Raw genomic sequence first — 17,380 nt, 5'->3', positions numbered from 1 at the left:
GTTGCACATTTAACGTTGACGTTGCACTTTTCTGCAAGAGCAGAAGGGCTCTGAGCATCGTGTGGAGAGACGCCCCGTAACCAGCACAGGGGCAGCACCAGCCTGGCCCAGGTACTCTTGCAGGGGAGGGGCAGAGGGTAGCGGTGGTAATGACCTTGAGACAACACTCTGCTAATCATCTTGGCAGGCAATCCCCGCTTCTTGGCAGGCTCCATCCTGGCACCCAGGAGCTGCGGGCTTGGCGTCAGCGTCCCCTTCTGCTGCTGCCTCTGCTCGGGCGGTTGTTTCCTCTGCAGAGGAACGAGATGAAAGATGGTGCCCGGCCGCATCCCAAAGGGCGGGCGCTCGGAAGGCACGCACCCGGGGGAGAGCGGTGGAGGGGGCACTGCCAGGCTCCGAGGGATGTCATCTGGGACGGCATCCTGGTGTTCCACCTTCGTCCCCTGGCCCTGCTGGCAGCGGGAGCGTGATGGCTGGAGGGAGGGATGGAGGGTGCAGCCTGGCAGCTCATCGGTAGCAGGGGCTGCTCCTGCCCCTCCAGATCCCCCCCACCCTGTGCTGCCGGTCCCCGCGGTCGCTCACCTCTGTGTCTCAGGAGGAAAGGGTGGAGATGGGCGCAAGCCTTGCTTGAAGTATTTGTTTTAAAAATACACACCGATAAAACCGACTCTCTCCATTATTTCATTAAGGGATTTAAAATGTGCTTCCTAAAGCCTGAGTCATCAATGAAGTGAGCAAGCGAGAAGCAGCGCAGCGGGTCCTGCTGGAGGGTGACTCACGCTGCGGGGGGGCTCGGGGCTTGCAGGAGACTCTCTGAACTGGGGGATGCTGCGCTCCTTCTCTCCCTCCCTCCTGGGATGGCCAGGGTCTCCCCAGCATCCTCAGCAGCAGCAGGAGGTCTCCGAGAGCCTCTGGGGCTCCCGGATTTATTCTGGGAGCTGAGCCATCGCAGTGCAGCGTGCCTCCCTGGAGACCCCGGCTATGCCCAGGAGCCACCAGCAGACAACTGTCCTGGAATCCCCTAGATCAACCAACAGCAGTGCAGGCAGGCAGAGGCATTTGATTTTTTATCGTATACCTGCCTAGAGAAAAGCCTCCAGGTCCCATATCAATTCAGAGGGACTGATCTTTCCTCCCAGAAGGCAGAGGAAAGTGCCAGGTCACCTTTTGCTCATTTTTGGGAGCTCTCTGCCTCTTTCAGTCCCCAGGCAGAGGCAGGAGAAGAAAAGCCGGTCCCAGCTCCCTGCAGGGCCAGAACTGTCCCCTCTGCTCCAGTCTCAATGGTTTATCTAGTCGGCTTTTTCAAAGCCCTTAGAAACACTGCTCTATCCCTCCCACTGGAGCTGGTTCCAACTCTGTTCAAGCTCATCGTCAGGACGTTTTTCCTGTGATCCAGGCTGCGTATTCCCTTTACCCCGCTCTGCTTCCTTTTGTCCTGTCCTCTGATGATTTTTCCATAATCTTCCCCCCCTGCGGATGCTGGCTGAGACTGCGGTACCCACTGTGGTGGGACAGAGGTGGTGGCTGGTGCACCGTCGCAGCCCACACGCTGGGTCCTGCCCGCAGCCCCCCGTCACCGGTTCCCTACGTCCTTTCTGGTTAATACCTTAAAGCCGGGCGAAGGCCAGCTCCCCTGCTTGGGGCTCCCCCAGGTGCTGCCCTGAGCTCTCCCAGAGCTCCCAGCCAGTCGTGCCAGGATGGTGGTGTGCCCCTGCACTTAGCAAATGCCTTGAATGTTATTATTTGGGGTTTTTTTAATACAGCTACATCTTACAGTGAACTGCTGCACGAAGTCAGGCCAGGCCCAAGGTGCCCTGTGGCCTCCGAGGCCATCGCTGCCCTCTTGCCCCCTTCCTCCTGCCGATGGCTCTGCGCTGCTTTACTTGCAGTTTTCAGTGTCATTTGGTTTATCCGCTACCTGGTTTATTGTCCTCCTCAGTGGATGGTCCCTGTCATGGTTCCTGTCATGCCACCGCGTGTGCCTGCACGACTTCTCCTTCCACTTTGTCGTGAGGATCTCGCTTAGAGGTGGTTCAAAACATGGCCTTGCCTCGGGTCTTGCTGCTGGCCCTGCCCAGGCATCACCTCCGCCCGCCTCTGCCCTTCGCTGGTGATTCTGGTGGCCACGCGCTTTCCAGCCGCTCGCCGGGAGCCCTCGGGATCCACGGCCACCTCGGTTTTGTGTGTGCTCGGGAGAACGAAATGCAGCGTGGCGGGACTGGCCTGTGGAACTTCATCGGGCTGCGAGGCATGGTCCCTTTCTCTTCTGGGAAGAGAGGCAGGAGGCAAAGAGCCGTGTAGGGACAGTATGGGGAAAGGGAGGCATGAAGAGGGAAGAACAGGCTCAAGGCCAGACCTTGGGGTGGTGGTAGAGCCAGGGGCTGATCCACGGCCCGATTCTTTGGACATACAGCTGGCATTCTGCTTTTCCTCCTCATTTGCTCTTTTCTTATTAAGGTTTAAAATGAGCTGGTCTGGCTGATCATTGCTGCGATCGCTCCCTGTTTTATTGGTTTGTCATTCCTCTCTGCAAAGTTAGTGACCCATTGTTTTATTCCAGATACCTAAAACCTTCTCGGTTTTCCATCACTTTTAAAAAATAGTTGCTTGATAAGCTCGAGGTAGCCCCTTCTCTTAGCATGCTCGTGTAGCTCATCCTGCCAGCGGCTTGCGGACTGCACGGGCTCCTGAGCCGTGGAGCGTGCGGAGGGCCGGGCAGGCTGCCATGCCCATGGTGCTGCTCGCCTGCGGCCGTGGCACAGCACCGGCACAGAGCACGCGGCTTCGCTAGAGCTTCTCCACCTCCCTTGTCTGTCGGAGCTGACCTTGCAAGGTGATCTTTTCTTTTCCCCAAGTTTCCGTGTGGTTTTCCCTCATTAGGGATCGATCTCAGAGACCTGCATCTCCATCCTGGCGAGAGACGAGGGGAGGTTAATGCTCCTGACACCCATGACTGTGTGAAGGGGCTGCTGCAGATTTTGCCATCTACTGCATTGCGAATATTGGTGACAGTAATAGTCCCCCCCCAGCATTTTAGAAAGGTAGAGGAGTGGCAGTGTTGTTTCCTGCTGTCACCAGTTATCAGAAAGGTCAGGGACTGTCTGGAGCTGGCTGTGGGGTTGCTTTTTCCCCTGGACCTCAGCTGGGTGGGGGTCTGACTGTGCGGGATGCAGATTTTCCATGTGTCATTTCAATAGCATTGAGAAAGCTGTTCACGAGTGGTTTCTCCTTAATTACCAACAGTTCTCCATGATCCCTGCTAGCACAGGTATCAGATGGAACTGAATGTGTCATGACTCGGCACCCTCACTGCTGCAGATCCATAGCTTGGGAACTGGTACCCTGGGTTTTAGGCATCAGGTTTAAAGAAGTGAGGAAATACCTCACGGGAATGGAGTGGAGGTGTTCCAGGACATGCTGTGGGCTTGGAGGACATGTCCCATCGCCTCGGGCACTTGCTCTCTGCAGTTACTGCTGTGCTGGTTTCTCTGCTGCTTCAGGAATGTGCAGAGTGGTTGAGGAGATCAGCCAGTCCAACCCCCTGCTCAAGGCAGGGTCACCTACACCTGGTTGTCCTGGATGCCCAGGACCACGTCCAGTCGGGCTTTGGAGGCTGGAGGCTCCACCACCTCTCTGGGCAGCCTGTGCAAGCATTTGACCACCCCATTCCGGTGTCTGGCGATCGATCCCGTGGGACTTTGCCGTAGCTTCTGTCATGTCAGAGGAGGGGAAGCAGCAGGAGAACCAAAGGGTGCCACTGCCACTGGCCGGTGGAGATCGCTCAGAGCTTTTGCACGGCGACATGGCAATCGGCACGCGTGCAGATGAGATCTGCCTGCCCCAAAGGCTGCTCCTTGTGTGCTCCCAGCTCTGCCCCAGGCCGGGTCTCAGGCGTCGGTGTGTGCCCACGAGATGTGCAGAGGGTGACACACATCCAGACCCATGTACCCTGCGCTGCCTCCCCACACCTCCGTGCCAGGGAAGGGTCAGCCACCACTGACAGCGGTCCCGTCTCGTTGGCTTGGCCAGAGCTCCCTTTTGGGGGGATGTTTTGGTGACAGCGGATCCCTGTCTGCTTAAAATCCAGAGCCCTCCTCTCCCCGCTTGCTTTTCAGTCACAGGGTGGGAACACCCAGCGGCTTTGGCCGGCGAGGGGGAGTGCTGGCAGAGAGTGCCGGGAGAGCTCCTGCGCCCCTGATTAGCATTCGGCCCCGCTGCTCCCGCCGCTTTGGCGTTCGCGCTCGCCATTGCCTGGCAACCACGGAGCAAAACTACAACAGCAGCCCCAGAACCCCGGCGTGCTTCCCGCGAGCGTGCACGCACGCCGGCACACGCCTGCTGCCCACGCGGGGACGGGGTGGGTGGTGGGGCCACCCCGCACCGCTGCCCACCGTGCCCCATCCCAGCAAGGCGCAAGGGTGAGGACCATCCCCAAGAGGAGGAGGAGGAGGAGGAGGAGGAGGAGGAGGAGGAGGAGGAGGAAGAGAGGGCTCCGGCAGTAGGACAGCTTTGCTGACACCCAGGTTTGGTGGGTCTGTCTGTCTGTCTGCCCCATCGCCACCCGCCGCGAGCATCCCACTGTGTCCGGCACAGCCTGCCCCTCTGCGTCCCTTGGGTGGTGGGGGCTCTTCTGCACTCAGCAAGCATGTGCCATCAGCGGGGGCCTCGGAGCGGGGCGGGGGGCCAGCCTCCACCGCAGGTGCCTCGGGGACGAGGCGTGTTGGGGGAGAGACTTGGGCATATGTGGGTGTATACGGCCCCATCGGACAGCGGGGCAAGGCACAGTGGTGCACGCGTGCTCTCTGTACGTCACACATGCACCCTGCTTTGCACCCGAAGGGGGTCTGCGGGATGCCCGTTGCCCCTCGGGCTCTCTGCGGGGGGCTCAGCCTGGCTGGGGTCTCCCAGGGGACCCTGGCGCTCCAGCAGCCCGGCTTGGGACGCTGACAGACTACTAGACGGTGCTGTCGGTGCCATTGGCAGTGCTCGGGAAGATGCTGGTGCACGGGAACCTGAGTGTGCATTGGGCTGTCTCTGCTTCCCAGGCTTGCACATACTTGGGGTCTGATGTCATTTTTTGCAGCAGAAGCATTTTGTGGTCCTGTCCCCCAGGAGAGGCTGTGCGCCTCGGGCTCAGTCCCCTGCCCTGCCTGAGGCTCACTGAAGGTGATGGTGGCTCCATCTCGCTGCCAGCCCTGCACCTCATCCTGTTTGCAGCTGGGTGGGCTCGAGAGGACATGAGTCCCCTCCTGACACAAGGTGCCACGCTTCTGCAAGCGATGGGAGACACAGACGTGCCCGAATACCTTGGGTTCAGACCTAACGCATCCCCACACCTCGGCTTGGACTCTTTATTTTTACATCCTTGGCTGCTCTGGGCTCTGCCTACAGTGCGTTCGGCGGCTGGAGGTCCTGAGCTGCCTGCCCTGTCCAGCCAGCCCACACATACCCACCGGGCAGCACAAAGCATGGGCGTATGCCTTCTCCTGCTCATCTCCATCAGTGATACTTGCTTGGCAAAGGGTTAAAGAAATACATCTGTCTTTTGTGTCTTGCAGAGCCTGGGGTCAGCGGACAAAAAGGACTTTTACCAGCCAAAGTAAGTGCCAGTAGCCGTGGTGAGTAATTGCATGGAAATTCCCAGTTGGTCCATATTACCGAGCAGCTCTGTGGCTTGCTAAGATTAGACATTTGAATCTACAAGAATAGCTGCTGCAATTACACAAGTGAGGATAACAGTGGAAGGGCTGTCAATCATTTTGGCTTCAGGGCATATGCAGATCATTAAATGAGGTCAGAAGGAATCATGACAGTTTGAGTGAGCCTGAGGGACGGAGCTGGGACCTGGCGGCTGGGGAGCGGGGACGCAGGGGTGACCTTTCCCACCCCTGACTCCCTCTGCTCCGGGTTTGCACAGCTGAGCTGCTTTGGAGAATTGAAGGGTTTCGTTCTGTGTCGCAACGGGCTGATATGAAGCACGTCTTTCACTTTGACGTTGACGTCTGTCGTCTTCCATCCATTGTGTTTTGTAAAGCGCAGGGGTGAGAGGAAGGGAAGAGGCTCTTTGGAGCCACCATATTCATGAACACGAACAAAGGATCTGCAAATCACCCCACTAACACCAGCAGTTGGTTACTTAGTGCGTGCCCTTGGCCGTGGCTCTGAGCAAGAGCGGAGCCCTTGGAGCTGTCAGCCTCTGAGACCAGTGTGAAAAGGCAAGCAGAGCTTGCGCTCACAGGGCAGCTGCGTCGTTGCACCCAGCGTTTGCAGAGCCCCACCACAGCACGGCACCTTCAAGGCCAGAAGGTTGTCTCTTTGCTGGAAAGATGTGTCTGATATCGTGATTATTTGGATAAGGGCAAACTCTCTTAAAAGCCACGCTGAGAGGTTCAGTTCTGGCCCTGACCGCTAAGCAGCGGTGCATCACGCTGCACGTGGGACCTTGTGTTGCTCCTGCTCTGTTTGGGGAAGAACATCTTTATGTTATCACCTTTTTTCTACTGAAATAATGCTGTAGGTGGTTTTGAAATCGCAGAACAGTGCTCTGACATGCAGGGTTGTCAGAGGAGTGTATTTGGAAGATTCAGAAGGAACTGGCTTGAGGAAATTTCTCCTCCAAAACTCACTGTCCTTCTGCACTTGCTTGCTCTTTGCTGCTTTCCAAAACGTTCCTGCAGAGCTGATTCCCAGCAGTGCCTGAGCACACAGTGAGCACCAAGGCAGCATCCTTGGTCCAAGTTACTCTTAGCATCAGAGTAGGCACATCCAAGGTGCCCCGGGGATGGCAGGCTGTGTCACGGAGCGCCCGACGGAGCTGCCTACTCGCTGTCTGTTATGGGGAGCGCAAGTGCCGGGTGCGTGCATGTTCTTCAGTTACCTGCTGGCTCCTCTTTCCTTACACCCCTAAAAGTTTTTAAAATGCAGCACTAGTTTCTTAGGTCCATACTGAAAAGTCTGATTTCAGGGAGCTCCTCTGTCTGCTCACCCCAAGGCAGTGCTGATCATTGGGAGCTAAAGACTTCTGAAAATACAGCCAGAGCCATTTCCCAGGCGGTTTAATCCCACGTGGCTTTCTGGGAGATCAGAGGGATATCCCAGGAGTTTATGGAGTCATCGTGGACACAACGACAAAACGAACGCACATTTGGCAAAGACTTATAATCGTGCTTTTGTGACCTCCACCAGCAGTCGTCCAAGATTTCAGTCCTTCTTACTATAGCACTGCTGTCTGCTTATGTAGTGTGTGTTTTGACAAGCAGGCTTAAAAAAGATGGAAGCATCTCTAGCGTCCCTCTTCCAGCTGAAGCTTTTGTGAGGCTTTAAGTAAGCGATTTGGAGGAAATACGTAAAGAGCTCTTACTCTTTGTTTTTCCTGCGGGGTGGTTTTGGCAGTAGGTAGCAACAATTATAGTGCTGGTTTTATGGCTCCTCTCATCAGAGAAATGAGGGGTGTTTCTCTACCTTAAGAGGGGGAACAAGGGCTTCCCATCTCACTGAAGCTGCGGAGCTGTTGGGTCAGAGTGGTGGGTGCTGGTGCAGAAGGTCTCGCAGATAAAGGGTGTCTTATCGGTGCTCTCTGGTTCCCCACGAGGCTATGGGACCACCATGGTTTGGCCAAGCGGCTTGTGATACCAGCTGAGACTTGACTAATCATCATATTATGACTTCGGTTTCTGCCCATCCTATTTACATTCCTCAGTGGCTGTTTTGGGGTTGTGACCGGTAGAGTTTGTGGCCGTGATGTTGCCTGGTACCACTGCCCTCGTCCGATTTGGCTTTCTGAGCCACCGGCTGCTGCCGGCACCGTTGCTGTTGCCGACAGACCTGCTCTCGCTGCCACAGCCCGTCTGCCAGGCTGGGCCAGGCGCCTTACGGAGGCCCTCGGCCTCTGGCAGGGCTGAAGCTGGTCTTCCTCAGCAGATAGAGATCCCTGGCAGGTGCCGGAGGTGTGGTGGACCTGCCGAGGGCTCGGGAGAGCTCAGCACTTCTGCAGCAGCTCCGCAGATGTGTTCCCCGAGCCCTGGGCAAGGCGACGGCGAGCAGCCAGAGCGTGGGAAGCAGCTGGGTCCTGGCGCTGAGCTGAGCTGAGCTGAGCCGTGGTGGTTCATGAACACATCTGTGCGGTGGGGCCAGTGATCCGAGAGAGCTCTGGCAGCTCCAGCCCCCACATGCCAGAGCTCAACTGTGCCTCTGCTTTTCCTTTACTGTGCTGCAGGGGCAATATCCACCCTGCCAGCCAAACCCCCTGCGCTGCGGGAGCAGGGTCAGATCTTCCCTGCTCTTGGGTTGGTGGTGTTGGGCTCTCACAGCAGATGTAGGTTGTAGAAAAACAAAAAGGAAAGACAGATGCTGTGATTCGGCTGGTCCTGTGCAGAGCCAGGAGTTGGACTCGATGATCCTTATGGGTCCCTTCCAAGTCAGGATATTCTATGATTCTATGATTCTGTGTGCCAGAAATCTGAGTGGTGGGGTTTATCACTGCTCATCCTGGGAGCGATTCTTGCTCCATTCCTGCCATGTTCAGAAGCTTTCTCTGATCAGGTGTCCTCCTCCTCCCTGGACATCAGGTACTCCATCAGCCGAGTGCCCTTGTGACACCCTGAGTGACTCCTTGCCTTCCTTTGTAGCCTCTTCCCTTCAGGAATGGAAATGCTGTCATTATGTTCCCTCACCCCATAGTTACCATTGGTCCATCTCAGCCACCAGCAGGGTGTTTCCTAAGCGCCTGGGGTAGTCCAGTGCTCATCAAGGGTACGGAGAGGTGTCTGCCTTCACCCACCAGCCTTTGATGGCCTCTACCCTGGGCTCTTCCCCTCTGCCCAGTCCATCCGAGAGGTTTTAAGATATAGATCTCCTGCTGGGTTGCCCAAAGGTAGTGCAGCAAGCGCACAGGGAGTGTAGTGAAGGTGGACCTCAGCTGCAGGAAGTCAGAGGTGCCTGGGATGGAGCCACCAGAGCTGAAATGATGTCGCTGCCCACTCTGGGGGAGGCACTTTGACTTCCAAAGGTTTCAGTGAGGGTGCTTATGGATGTTCCTGTGAGAGCTGGCCCATGTCAGGAGTTGTGACTGCTGGCTTTTAGTGTGCCTGGGAGGTAATGTTCAATGGAAGGTTGCAGCCTGAGTCAGGAAGGCTGAGGCATTAATCTTAAAAAAAAATTACATCGTTTGAGAACTGCATGGGCTAGAGACCACCATAGGAAGAACAGGCACACAAAGAGCTCCCGTAGCTGAAATACCTGAGAGGAGCCTGGCATACGGAGTGGTGAGGCCCTGGCAGAGGTTGCCCAGAGAAGCTGTGGCTGCCCCTGGCTCCCTGGCAGTGTTCAAGGCCAGGTTGGATGGGGCTTTGGGCAACCTGGGCTAGTGGAGGGTGTCCCTGCCCATGGCAGGGGTGGCACTGGATGGGCTGTGAGGTCCCTTCCAACCCAAACCAGTCTGGGATTCTGTGATTCTATATTGGGAATGGCCACGAGTCCAGCAGTGACCGTCTGCACGGGTTTCCTCACCTACACTGGCTGCCGCAACCATCCTGTGTGAACAGGTACAGATGCCTTCCTGAGTTTCCAAAGCAGGCTGCTCAGATGTCATGGCGATATATCCCCACCTAGTAATTCTCATCTGATGCAGTTTGGGCAGGTACCGCCCCCATCGCAACGCTGCCTGCAGCCCCGCTCTGTCTGGGATCTGGCCAGCGTTCGTCAGGGCCAGGGAAGAAACACCTCGTGGGCTGAGTCTGGTCACCCTGATTTTGGAAGCTGCTGATACAGCTGTACTGTTGTTAGAATGTCCGGGCTTCCAGAGGTCCTTCCAAATTTCTGACAGAGTGCTCTTGACTGCTTTGTCAAGGCAGTTTCCTGAGCAAGGACCTGCTGGCTGAAGACCCAGGGACACCATGCTTAGAGACAGGAATAGGTTCTCCTGGGATAGGTGCTTCTGCTTAATCACTCTCCTGGCAGGGCTGGTTGGAAGCGTCTTGACAGGAACCGAGAAAGGCTGCTGTGTTTGCTAATTCCCCCTGGCATATATTTGCTCTTCAGTGTCAGGCACCGACTGGAACTCAGTTTCTTCAAACCCAGAAAGAAATTTTGGTAGTGATAACAATCATGAACCCCCTAGCAAATGTAGACTGAAATACCTGGCTTTAATTAAAGTGTCACTGATTTGCGGCAGGAGCTGCTTGTGCTCCCTCCCCGTGCTGCCTCCTCTGCGGAGATCCGTGCTCGTCTGTCAGGAGAGCCGTCACTCGGGAGCAGTTAACGTTTGCCAGGCGCTTCGAGGTGTCAGGAGAGACACTGCTGTAGCCACACAAGACGCTCTCCACTGAACCGCTCGCTCAGTCCCTTGGGACGATGTGGCCGTGCTGAGAGGACCTGATGTCTCCGAGCCCGTGCCTTGCTCCAGCAGAATCCCACAGCCCTGTTCCACAGGCACCTCGTGGCCCTGTCTCCATTCCAGATTAAAGACTGCCGCCCGCCTTCTCTGCTTAAGCCTCAGACGCGTAAGCGCGCGAGGAACCTTTGAAACCACCTTACCTAAAGCAGCAGCTCGTGTTTGTTTTGCCTTGCAGTCTTCATTATGCCAAGATGTCTCTGCAGCTAATTCGTTGTCACCCTGCTCTTAAGGCAGAACATTTCATCTCTTAGACTACAACCTTTCCTTGCCAGCACTTAGATGAAAGTGTTTCCTTGCTGAATCATTATCTTGTAAAACCGTGGTGTTTTTAAGGATATGGAAATCAGTATTTACATCTCGGAAGCGTTAAGGGCCATCATAATAAGCTAGATGTGTTCCTAAGGTGGGTGTTCATTTCATTGCCTCCTTAACTCAGACATTATCGTTATCGTAATGATAATAACAGCACACATACATGCTACATTTTACTTCTTTTGTGGTGGCTGAGAGTCATTCAGCTGGGATGCTCTTCAGGTAGCTCAGGATCACCTGCAAAGTGCCAGCCAGTGGGAGGAGGATGCACAGGGAAAGGGGGGAGGAAGAGACGGTGCAGATGATGCAAGGGAAGTGGTGGGGTAGGAGAAGCAATGCCGAGGCCACCTTTCTGTGCCGAAGCCATGGGATACTCAGCGCTGCGAGAAACTGCCCCAAAACCACCTTCACAGGGCCGGGGAATGCTTCTCCCAGCTTCGGTTGTAGGACAGGATGAAGTGCCAGCACCAGCATCTCTGGTGGCGGAGGGATGGCAGAGCGTGGCCTGGAGGAGAGGTGTTGGGGTCTGACGGGTGGGTGCCCCTCGGACAGGTGCAGGTTGGCAGCTGAAGAAGAGCGGAGCCCTCCAGAAGGGACCATGACCATGGGCTCTGAGCTACTAACCCCAAATCCTGGCTCAGGCAGTTTGCTGAAGAGTCGGGGCGTTAACGCCTCCACACACAATGTAATTAAGGAAAGAAGATTACGATGCTGGTCAAGGTATCCTAGCAGCGGGATCCAGGCCATTGAAACTTTATAGCAAGCTTAAAAAGTATTTCCCCTGGGGTTTGGCCGGTGGATTCAGAGCCTGAGTTGCAGGGAGGTGGAGCGGCTTTAAGCCTCTCTGAGTGCTGGGGAAGGAAGGGAATCCTGAAAAGGTACTTTGGAGAAACATCGTGGTTCAACAAATGCCAGCCTGGGGGTGGAGAGCAGAGCTGGGTCAGAGAAGATGGGGAGCGGAGGGTTAGCAGGAAGGGGTATAAGCAGTGGGAAGTAGCTCGCGGTGTGGCAGAGAGTTGCCTTGGACGTTTGTAGCGGGTGCAGGAGACCGGCTGGTCCTCCAGCCTCTGAACAGTTCTGCTGCTTTCTGTCTGGCCTTCAAAAGATCTCCCCACCCTGTGGTGTGCTGATCTGTGAAGCTATGGTCGCCCTGTCTCTCCTAGTAATGGCCTGAGCCCAGAAAGGCTTCTGGGGACGTGGCTGCTCTGGGGAGGGGGGTTCTGCCCTGGGGGGGCTGGTGCCGCTCCTTGCCCCAATGCCATTTGCAGGGCGATGGGTGCAGTGGCCAGGGCTGGGCAGTCTCTCCAGCCATGGCAGCTCCCTGAGGGGTGCAGGTGTGCCCTTCGGGGCCTTGCGATGGCACAGGCGCATAGTCTGCATCTCCAGCCTCTTGGGAATGGATTTGTCCCCCCAATAAAATTTTCCGGCTTCCAGCTCCAGCTCTGTGGCTGTGCAGGGAATGGGACGCAGCCTTGACGGGAGCAGGCAGAGATCGGTGGGAAGCTCAGAGATTCGAGGAGGCAACAGCCCCGCGTACTCACCCTGTGGCGTCTGGGCCATCTGCCCAGCCTGGGAGCGCCATGTGCTTTTGAAGCTGGCAAGGCTGGTGCTGACCCGTGCCCAGCGACGCGAGCGGGACCCATGCTGAGAGCTGCTGTGCCCCATCGGGCCCACCAAAGACCCCCACTTTTGTAACGTATGGATGAATACCACTCTGATCCGTTGCCTTTTTTCCTGCTTGCTGTGTGGGAGTGCTCACCCTGCGGCTCTGTGCCTGTTGGGGCTGGAGGCCCCTGGTGCGGTGCTCATAAAACCCAGGTTTATGAGGCCAGAGAAGCCCTTCTCCCCCATGCCTGGATGGCACCAGGACCCTTGATACCCTGAGTTAAATATCTCGGCCTGAGGGAGGTCAGGACAAAGAACCACTTGGTTTCGGTGGTCCCTCGAGCCCAGGGGACAGGAGGGGGGGTGCTGGGGCTCTTGAGCCCATGCTGCCCTGGTCGGGGGGCCCGGGCTGCGGGACTGCTGGACCACCCCCGGCAGCGTGCTCATTCTCTGTCTGGGCACGGCCCTCCTGGACCTGGACCCGCTGGAGGAACAAAGTTTTGGGTTTAGTTGTTTCTGTGCAGCTTTTAATGTGTTAAGTGAGGTTGCGATGTAGGCTCTTACTGTGTCGGTTGTCATAGAAACTTGAAGGGCTTTTCTCTCCTATCCCCCCAGCCCCTTTCTTTAAACCAAAGCAAGGCTGAGTTTTTTATTTCCCCCCTGTAATTTCAGTTTCAGTCCAATTAAAAACCTGCCTGGCCCTGATTCCCTGTCTCCAGCACTGCTGCACAAGGACTCGGTGTCTTTACGCTGGGCTTCCTTTCCTCCTGACTGAAGGGTGCGTGTTCCCGTGAACCGGGCACATTCCTGGTAGTGCTGGGTGGGCCTCTGTCCCCACAGAGCCCCCACCGGGGTTTGGGCTGGTCCTCAGCCCGTGTCCCTCTGCAGTGCCTCGGGGCAGGAGAAGACCCCTTCGCTCACTGTGGGGTACCTCTCCTTGCTGCGGTTCTGAAACCAGGCTTGGCCGCTTGCCGCCCCATTGCTGGAGGTCCCCGGTCCTTCGACAGAGACATCGAAATGTCATCTGCCTGCGCCACTGTGCTGAACCCAGGGCTGCCTTCCCCTCTCATGGGGTGGGAGGATGATGCTGCCAGCTCAGAGCTGAGACCGGCACAGAAGCCATCTATGCACCAGCTGCAGCCCTTCCGCATTTGTTAGGCTCTGCATTAATCATGAAAAGGGAATCGAGCGTAGGAAGATGGGCATTTTTTAACAAAATAACCAAGGCTGCGTTCTCCCCCAAGCAAGAGAGCAAAGTGTTTGCTGCAGTGAGTCAACACAGGGATGCTTTTGGCATGGGAGGTAACGCTCCCACCCACAGCAGCCATCGGTCCCACGGCCGGCTACCAAGAGGGAGAAGTGAGTCGAGGTGTTTCCCAAGCTGCTTGGCCAGCACTCTCTGCTGGTGTTTCTCCAGGAGCTGGCAGAGGTCCTTCCCTGGCACGAGACCTGGCAGGGACTCCTCGCAGCTGGCAGGGCTTCCAGCTCTGAACCTCGCCTTTGAGGAGCTAGCACCCAGCTTTGCTGCTCGGTGCCTCCCCAGCTCCTCATTGCTTCAAGGCCGGTGCTGTTTCCTGAGCCACCCATCTTCACCGTGGTGTGTGGCAGAGGTTGGCCTTGGGGCTCCAGTTATCCGCTGGGATTCACTTGTGTGGGATTTAGGTACAAAGGAATCTATTAGATCACGCAGTTCGGCCTCCCATGTGCTGTAGGGATGTAAATGCTGCCCACGCACTCCTCCACAAGCTGAAGAGGTTGTGGTTGCCCTCGAGAGATATCTAATCCTCTGAGCATCTCCCAGAGGTATCTAATCCTGACCCGAAACTCGTTTGAACATGTTGGGCTCCAGGTCCCATCCCTGGTGCTCTGCACATCTCGCTGGGTGAGAGTGGTTGGCACCACGCTGGTTTGCGGGGGTGTGGTGGCAGAATTTCTGTCGATAACCTCAAGATAGCTCAAATCTCTTGCAGCAGGATATTTTCTCCAGCCCTTGGATCAATTCTGTGACTCATCCCTCCAGCCTCTCTGCTTTTTTAGCGTCCCCTTTTAAACGTGGGCATCTTAATTGCAGGAGCGTTTCTGTGTCGGTCTCGGCGGTGCAATACGTGTAACCCTCCTCTCCCCCAAGAACTGCATCAGCTCTTTTCATCCCGGCGTCACATTAGGGCCTTGTGTTGGGCTGGTCACCCGTGGTGACCCTGGAGCCTTTCTGGAGGCTCTCTCTTGTCTGGGATACAGGCCCTGTTCATAAATACGGCCTGAAATCCTTCTCCGTAGGTGTGTCATTCTGCACTGGGCTGCATTAACATATACAGTGTTTGAATGGGCTCAGCATTACCGAGCAACCCACATTTCACTCTCTCCTCATCAATATTTACCGTTACATCAATCTTCCTGTCATCCGCTAATTTTTTTGAGCGAGGATTTTGTATTTTCTTCTCGATCATCGATGAGAATATCGACTAGCACGCTCCCCGTGGAGCCTCGCTAACGATTCCCCATTGACGGCTTCTGTCTGAGACCTGTCAGCCGGCTCTTAATCTATTTAACGTGCTTTACCGATACTGTATGGTACTATCTTCTAAAATCGGAATGTCAAGAAGCACTTAGCGCTTTGCCTGCAAAGCTGTAACGTACACCGGTGCCTTTTGCAGCTCAGCCTGGATTCACTAAAGAGTGACATCGGGCTCATTTGACAAGATCTTTTTTCCACAAAGATGCGCCGGCTGACTTTAATTATAACTTACATCCTTTAATTATTTCTTAATTTAATTCCAGATGAGCCCAGGCTTCTGGGTCTTATATCAGGCTGACCATTGAGTAGTTAAGTAGGTCATCTTCACTGCTGGGTGTGAATATTGCTGGGAAGGAGCCATTTGCCATCTGGACGTGGCAGCTCCAAGTTTGCTCAAAAGGAGCGGCAGAGCCCAGGAAACTCTCCCCAGCTTTGGGGACACGATACCTGTGAGGGTGGTTTGGTGCCGTTTGGCCGCCTTAGATGTAGGTGATGATACTAATGGTTTAGGAAAGTTTCATTTCTCCTGCAAGGACTTTGCTCTCCTTTTTTCCCCAAACACAGAATGAGTATCTACTGACAATGTTTGCTTTTTCTGCATCATTAGGAGCGGTTTGACAGTCTCTGCTTAAAAATGATCCTTTTGCTCCTTGAAAATGGCCCTATTGCTAGAATTTGTTTGGCTCCTAATAGTGGATTTTGCATGTCCAGCCATGCATTTTCCCCTTCTTTAGTTTCCTTTATCAGGTTCTTACACATGGTAATTTTTCATTTCTATTGACTGCTCCGTATTCTATATCCCATTTCCACTCTGAGCCTTCACTCAGCAAACGGGATTTTTAAGTGAGTTGCTCGTTTTCCTGACTATGAAATCGGGACTTTACAGACATCCAGTGAACTCCCCTTAAAGAACTCCTGGTTTTTTCACTCGACTTTTTCAAAGTCTTTCCTGACAGTCAGCCTTATCCCATCTCCCGGGATGGGAAAACAGCCGCTTTGCAGTACAGAGCGTGCGCGATGCTGCCTGCCCCCATCTTCCCCTTGGCCCGTGGGGATTGCTGCCAGCCTGGGCTGCCTCTCCAGGCAGCTCGACCTTTTGTCGCCTGCCGTGCGTTAACTTCTGCACCGAAAAGTCACCAGCTACAGCGTTCAGAAATGCACGTGGTATTTCACTGCTGGTGCCGTGAGCCTTCTAACGTGCGACTCACAAACCCAAATCCTTTGTAAAAGACTATTTCTTTCTGTCTGTTGAGAACGTAAAAGATCTGTAATTCTAAAGAAAAAAGCCTGTAATGGCATGTACTGGAAGTATACAGTGCCCTCCTCTTCCCTCCCTGCCACCCCTCCTACGCAGACTTCTGATCACGTAAATTGTCGTAGCAGGTTTCAGTCGTGTCGAGTGCATTAAATTTCTGCTCGTGAGGGAAAATTTCCCATTCCTCATGCTCCTTTCTTAACCTCACTGCCTCGCATCATCTCAAGAGCTTGCTGCTTTGCCCGTCAGCGCAGCATGAGCAAGACCTCTGATACTCTTTTCTGGAACAACCACAGATTAATCTGCCTTTTTATTCAAATACACAGTCCAGGTATTTTCTCTCCGCACTTTCCCCTGTGGTGCCAGATGGACAGCTGGCCCACGGAGCCATCCGCGGCCACATCAGCCTGCACTCTCTTCGGAAGCTCGTCCTCACCCACGACCACCCTGGCCATGGCCAACCTGGCTGGTGTCCAAGTGCTTTGGCATGTACGGTTGTCTCCTGCCTTGCTCTGGCAGCAACCGCGTCCCAAGCACAGCGTGCGCTCTGCAGCCCTTCTCCGAGCCGCCCGAGCTCCCGAGAAGCAAAAATTGCTGGTGGTGGGGGAAATTAGGACAGAATTAGCCTTGAGTGCAATCAGCCAGGTCCCTGTGAGCTGCGGCGTTGGTGTTTCTCCTCTGGCTCTTTGCTCTGGGAGGGATAATCAGGCTGGATACGCTGATTTACCTGGGCTGTGCTGAGCAGACTGTGGGGAGACATGTAGATAGTGCTAATTTGCCGAGGGAACAGCATGTCTGAGGACATGAAAGCAGGAAAATACGTTGTCGTTACTGCAGCCTGACAAAGCAGTGCGCGCAGAGGTGAGATCTAAGGCTTTGAGCTTTCCCTCAGGTCTCTGGCATTAACGAAGATGGGATCCAGGGTAGCGTGGGGACTCCCAGGAGATGTCCAGCGGGAAGGGACGAGGGTGAGGGTGCTTAGTTGTGTCTTTGGCTTGGGACATCATGTAAAAGGGCATCACCTCCAGCATCACCATCTAATTGATGGGGAAATTAATTCCTCCTCCAGAAGTGCCTGATCCCACCATGCACTGCGTAGGGAGCCTGGGCAGCTAGCTCAGATCTCTGCCATCAGTCTTGCCGCTGGTGGCTTTCAACATGTCCAGAAGATGCAGCTGAAGGTAGGATGAGCCTATAATAATTACTGAAGAAACACTGGATAATGGTATTTTTACCTAATTAAAGACTTGACTGAATCAAGCTGTGGCTGGCATGGGCTGGTTGTCTTTGGGGAGACTTT

The 17,380-nt window shown here is 55.0% G+C and overlaps 1 protein-coding gene across 12 annotated transcripts in view; it reads left to right on the top strand.

The window, feature by feature from the left end:
- LOC104635985 (ankyrin repeat and fibronectin type-III domain-containing protein 1) overlaps nucleotides 1-17,380 on the top strand; it is a 248,229-nt gene that overhangs the window by 168,870 nt on the left and 61,979 nt on the right. For 9 of the 12 annotated variants that reach the window (XM_075767249.1, XM_075767244.1, XM_075767242.1 and 6 more), the window contains one exon: nucleotides 5,559-5,599. Coding sequence is in view for 8 of the 12 variants with exons in the window: in XM_075767244.1 (XP_075623359.1) it covers nucleotides 5,559-5,599 (41 nt within the window). In the remaining 4 variants the exon portion in view is untranslated. Of the gene's footprint in view, nucleotides 1-54; nucleotides 112-5,258; nucleotides 5,391-5,558; nucleotides 5,600-17,380 lie in introns of those variants that run through there. The other 3 variants (XM_075767248.1, XM_075767251.1, XM_075767245.1) reach the window with 3 other exon arrangements.

This window comes from Balearica regulorum, chromosome 15 (assembly GCF_011004875.1).
Source record: "Balearica regulorum gibbericeps isolate bBalReg1 chromosome 15, bBalReg1.pri, whole genome shotgun sequence".
In the NCBI taxonomy this organism is placed as follows: domain Eukaryota; kingdom Metazoa; phylum Chordata; class Aves; order Gruiformes; family Gruidae; genus Balearica; species Balearica regulorum.
This window is presented reverse-complemented; position numbering and strand designations above follow the sequence as displayed.